The sequence below is a fragment of the Gekko japonicus genome, unplaced genomic scaffold (assembly GCF_001447785.1).
Source record: "Gekko japonicus isolate JY-2015 unplaced genomic scaffold, Gekko_japonicus_V1.1 scaffold5631, whole genome shotgun sequence".
Taxonomy (NCBI): Eukaryota; Metazoa; Chordata; class Lepidosauria; order Squamata; family Gekkonidae; genus Gekko; species Gekko japonicus.
In genome coordinates this window covers 36,916-42,955 of record NW_015171671.1, presented here as the reverse complement: position 1 = coordinate 42,955, position 6,040 = coordinate 36,916, and the positions used below count along the sequence as shown (strand labels likewise).

The following is a 6,040-nucleotide window of genomic DNA, read 5'->3' as shown; positions in this document are numbered from 1 at the left end:
CACCTTGTGAGGTAGGTGGGGCTGAGAAAGTTCTCAGAGAACTGTGACTGGCCCGAGGTCACCCAGCAGGCTTCATGTGGAGGAGTGGGGAATCAAACCCGGTTCTCTAGACCAGAGTCCACTGCTCTTAACCACTACACCATGCTGGCTAGAAAGACCTAAATAAAGAACTGTCTGCCTTTAGGCCTTATGCGAAGCCAATATTTTTGCAGGGTTGCGAACTATGGGGGAAATTGTAGTTAATCCACACACTGCATTTCTACATCACAGGTAACAAATGTTTTTTTTAAATCCTCTCACTGTGGTATGACAAGAGAGGAAGAAGGAGGCAGAAACAAGTTGTACATGCAGGTCTAGCAACAAGCCAGATCCTTGTGCACTGCCAGATTAACATGATGCTTTGAATGCGTTTTTTTGTGTGTGTTCATTTTAGCAGAGGGGGGATGGGTATAAGTGCACTGGCACCGCCCCCAGCTATACACAATTACCAGATTTTGAGGAGACAGCCTGCTTGCGCAGGAACTGTACACATCCCGACTCCATCCCTGCAACAGGGAATGAGGCTTTTCTGAACATTCCAGATCATGGCTAGGCAGCCTACAGGCACCATGCTTTCTACACACATGGACTCTGTCCTTATGAGCCTGTGATCATGCACAGGTGAGGACTGGGCAGGGAGGCCATGGCTGCTCCACCTCTATATTTATATTGATTTCAATGTGCATTATGTCATCTGCCGTACACTAAAGACTCTTCTTATCTGAACATTCTCCCCATAGTAAGAGTGACATTTAATACAAATAAAACGAAGTAGCATTAAGCATTCAGATAAAGAGTCACAAAACTGCAGCCGTATTAATAGCATTTGAGTAATACCATCTCCGAAGATCTAACACTTTTCGTTGTTTTACTTCTTCAAGGGCGTAGTGTTGCTGACATTCCCTGTACTGTTTACTTTTTTTTTCTACAGACAATTTCTTTGTTCCTTGCTTCTTCATGTTGCCTGCAATATATGATTTAGCAATAAACAAATCGCTTCCAGACAATCCATTACATTAAAAAAGCATAGCTAAATGCTTAATTCATTTATCCTGGATGCAATAATTAATTTGTCAGAAGCTGGATTCTTTTCATGGAGAATTAGGGTGCAGAAGAGACATATCCAGAAAACAAAATAGAGGCAGGAATACAGGAACAACAACAACAAACAACTAGCAAAGCACACACACACACAGTTGATTTATTATGGATGACAAAAGGCACTGAACACATTTTAACGATTTTTCCTACAATGAGGTTCAGGAAATGTAGGGGATAGTTACAGATAAGTTTTGGATTCTGCTGAGGCATATCAAACACACAGCAATGACTGATTACATCTTCTATTAGTAAAAGGTAAAGGTTCCCTTGCTCGAAAGCCAGTCGAGTCTGACTCTAGGGTTGCGGTGTTCATCTCCGTTTTAAAGCCGAAGAGCCAGCGCTGTCGGAAGACGTTTCCGTGGTCATGTGGCCGGCATGACTAAAACACCAAGGCACACGGAATGCTGTTACCTTCCCACCGAAGTGGTCCCTATTTATCTACTTGCAATTTCTTGCTTTCGAACTGCTAGGTTGGCAGGAGCTGGAACTAGAGACGGGAGTTCACTCCGTCATGCGGCACACCCAGGTCTCGAACTGCTGAACTACTGACCTTCCACAGCCTGCAGTTCAGCGTCTTAGCCACTTGAGCCACCGCAGCACTTACATCTTCTATTAGACTTCTTTAAATAAAAACTAACAAAAAACATAATATCATGAGCTGAAATTTCACATAGCTCAACACACAGATTTCCCCCGTACTTCCCAAACTTAAATGTTATTCAACCTTGACAATTAATACACAGCAAAACTGCTGACAAGAAAGTGAGAACACCAGTATTACCTAAGATAAGGGCATTATGTATAATAGTAGTTCTGTGTGAACTATTAAAGTCAGTCACACCTAGCTATCTTCACAAACACCGTCTCTGTTAAAGAAAGGTGTCACACAGTTTCAGAAAAGGAACTGATGATTCTCTGTGATTCAGAATTCCTTCCTACAATGTGCCAACAGTTTCCCTTCAAGTCCTTCCTCAAAACCCACCTCTTCTGTAAAGCCTTTGGCTTCGCGAAATGTGAGCACAGTACCCATTCCCCACTACCCATGCCACTTCCTTTTCCACTTTATCTCCATCAGATTAAAAATGTTCATGACAACTTTTTGGGGCGGGTGTTACTGTGTAACGAGCCATAAAAACCAGCAGAAGGACACTGCAGGCCTCAACACAGCCATCTATTTATTTATTTCATTTATATCCTACTTTTCTCCCCATGGGGACCTAACGTGGCTTACAATATTCTTCCTTGGTTCATTTTTATCCTCACATCACAACTACCCTGCGAGGTAGGTTAGGCTGAAAGTGGGTGACTGGCCCAGCAACCTTCCATGGCAGAGTGGGGATGTGAACCAGAGTCTCCCAGCTCCTGATCCGACATTTTAACCACCGCACCAGACTGTGGTTTACCTATTTGGTAAAAATGCTCACCTGTCCATGTTGCTAATTATTGTTTCTATTTTATTTAAATCGTAAGCCTGTGAGCAGGGCCCGTATTAGGTTTTAAGTCCTTTAGGCTGAAAGTGGGTGACTGGCCCAGCAACCTTCCATGGCAGAGTGGGGATGTGAACCAGAGTCTCCCAGCTCCTAATCTGACATTTTAACCACCGCACCAGACTGTTTACCTATTTGGTAAAAATGCTCACCTGTCCATGTTGCTAATTACTGTTTCTATTTTATTTAAATCGTAAGCCTGTGAGCAGGGCCCGTGGTTTTAAGTCCTTATACCACAGATGCCTTAGTTGTGGAGCGTAAACACTATTATATTGTTCAGGTAGGTAGCTATGTTGGTCTGAAGCAGCAGAACAAGGTTTGAGTCCTGTGGCCCTTCAGAAGAAGGGTGCGTGCACATGAAAGCTTGCACCTTGAATAAAACTTTGTTGGTCTTAAAGGTGCCACTGGACTCAGACTCTGTTCTACTACTATATTGTGTCATCCATGCACATTGGCTCTAGCAAGCAGAATACATTAATGTTTTGAGTCGGAGTGAAAGACATCTTCAAGTGCTGTTTTATTGTCTAATCAGAATTATATGCGTACCTGCTCTGTTCTTCAAATCTGGGGCTCCTTCGTTGAATTCAGACTTATCAATTTCCCATGCCAGTGGAACTTTCCCAAGGCTACTGGACAAGCTTTCCAAGTTAGTATCTTCATTGTAAAGTATGTCCGATGCATCAGTTCGAATACCAATGAAACCAGGAGAATTAATTCCAGCGTTTAAGGCAACATTGTCTTGTAAGCAGGCACTAACTGTAGCACTTGGGCTTTTGCGAATAGACGTCACCTGGTTTAAGAAAGCATAGTCTGAACAGATAGTGTAAAACTTCTCTCGGGTGTGAGTCACGGGGCATCCCCACGGATAATGTCTGTCTCCGCTAGATCCCAAAGAAGCTACGGAGGCACCTGAAGCACAAAACGGCTTTATGGTACCGTGATGATTAACTTCTGAAGTCTTTTTTCCAGGGCCATGCTCGTTTTCTTCAGAACCACTCGCAAAGTGAGAGTCTGCAACGTTAGGCATTGAATGAGTGTATAAAGCTTTTTTCTTGATAGTAACAGGACGGTGGGCCACTGCACCTTGTAGACTCAGATGCTGTCTACATTGTTGTCTCCAGGTTCCCAGGACGATTCTGAAGTTCCTGAAATAAAGAGAGACCTTGATATTTTTTCAGCATCTGTCAGAAATTCTGTACAGTGAGGAACAACTGGTCAGTTTCTTCTCAGGATGCTTCTTAAGGCACAATAAGAGCCGCAGGATCACATCCCAAATATCTATTGCCCTTTTCACTTGTTACATCTTACCAGGCATACTGGGAAAACACACATGTGCTTCTGCTGAATGCGTGATCCCTTTCAGACAAAATGGCAGGAACACCAGAAAAATAAGGGTTCTTCTGGGACACGGACCTAGGCTGCTAGATTAAGGGTGGGAAGGTACTGGCTGGATATCCAGGTTAAATTGCCATGTTGGCACTTTGCGATAAATAAGTGGGTTTTGGGTCGCAGTTTGGGCACTCGGTCTCTAAAAGGTTCGCCATCACTGCTCTAGGCTGATCCTGCATTGAGCAGGGGGTTGGACTACATGGCCTGTATGGCCCCTTCCAACTCTGTGATTCTATGAAAATACACATTTCAAAGAAAAACAGTGACCACAGGTGTCAGGATGATCGCATTGGTGCATTCTCCCCATAAGCATGGTAAAGTCTTCCAAATGAAAAGGCTTTTAGGGATGCTTCAAAATAAGTCACAGCGAGGGAGACAGGGAGGAAGATTTGGGGGAATAGATTTCTCTTACAGAAACAGCACGTAAATCCCAAGCCAGGGGCCCTTGTGACATCAGACCACAGTTCTCCACTAGCTGTACTCAATACATACATGAGAATACTTTATATAAAATCAGGTTCTCCACAGGTACAGCCATTCTGTTTCCAGGACAACCCTAGGATCGCAGTGACTGCAAAACCATGACACCACAGTTAGGAAAATTGCTTCTAATAAGTGGCAGCCAAATACCTGGAAAGTGCACTCCAAACAAGATATTATTGTGCCAGTAAATTCTGGAGACTTTTGGAGGCATCACAGGGAGACATGCGAACTAGATTCGTTTCAACAACTCTGCCAATCGCATTATCGCATTTGCACTGTAATTCACACCTGTCTCTGTGTTGCAATGGGTGGAAATGTGGTCTTCCTGTAATAACCTACAGCACCTGAAGTCCTGCAAGCTGGGGAACTTTCTACCCCAGGAAGTAAAAGAGATATCATCTGTACAGGTCTACCAGAACAGATTAAATATATCTGTTTTTAATCCAGAAGGCCTTCAACTGAAGAGGATTAAAAATTGATGTTGTTCCTGATGTTTGTTGTGTCACTAGATGCTGTTTGGTTAACGGTCCATGGTTTGCAATTATATTTTATCCTTTTAATAATAGTGACTGAATTGCCAGGCACCCCTATGAGCCAGAAAGGCAACTATACAAATGCTAAATGCCCCTACTATTATTTCAGAGGGCAGTTGTGTTGGGCTGCAGAAGAACAGTTATAGATTCAAATCCAGTAGCACCTTGGAGATTAACAAGATTTTGGAGTTAGATTCAGGTGGGTAGCCATGCTGGTCTGAAGCAAAAGACCATGCTGGTCTGAAGCAAAAGAAGTGTGCTTGCACATGAAAGCTTATACCTTGAAATAATTTTAAAAAAACTTAGTTGGTCTTAAAGGTGCCACTGAACTAAGATTTTGGGGGCTAAGACATTTCAAGAGTTAAAGCTCATGGTAATAATAAATATTGTATTATAGCTGTATAATAATTATTGTATGGCATTGTGTGTAGTATAGCCAGGAGATCCTAAGATTGTCTGGCAGTTGAAAGCATTATGCACCACTAGGTGGTGAGCTAGACTTGGGGGGGGGTTAGGCAAGAGACGATTCAGAGGTGGTTTGCCGTTGCCTGCTTCTGCCATGGCCGACCCTGCTTAGCTTCCGAGATCTGACAAGATTGGGCTAGCCTGGACTACCCAGGTCAGGGCAAAGCTCATGGTATCAGATGAAGGGACCTTTGACTCTTGAGAGCCCATACCCCCAACAAACCTCTGACAAGATTGAGTTACTGCTGGACCACTATTATTATTAACTGAACTACAGTAGCAAATCCTTCACATTTTCAATATCTCTTCTACAAGGAATGTTTGCCAAAAAGGATTTTTTAAATTTGTTGGAGTTTCAAGTTGCTTACACTTCAGTCATTACAGAGTTAAATGTTGTTTGTTAGAAAACAGGATGTTATGTTACATGTTACATAATGTATTCAACAGCGGGAAAGTTTGTGGGAGTTGTTTATCCTAATGAAGTGAAATGCTTTGATCTAGCATGAATGTATTCACAAGGTTTATGGCCCTTTGTATGAACCA

The 6,040-nt window shown here is 42.8% G+C and overlaps 1 protein-coding gene across 1 annotated transcript in view; it reads right to left on the bottom strand.

Moving 5' to 3' along the window:
* BIVM (basic, immunoglobulin-like variable motif containing) overlaps positions 1-6,040 on the bottom strand; it is a gene marked incomplete at its 3' end in the record, with an annotated part of 11,474 nt that overhangs the window by 1,723 nt on the left and 3,711 nt on the right. Inside the window, exons 2-3 of the mRNA XM_015420004.1 lie at positions 3,174-3,772; positions 877-1,003 (exon numbers count right to left, since the gene is read on the bottom strand). Coding sequence (XP_015275490.1) covers positions 877-1,003; positions 3,174-3,654 — 608 coding nt within the window. The remainder of the gene's footprint in view (positions 1-876; positions 1,004-3,173; positions 3,773-6,040) is intronic.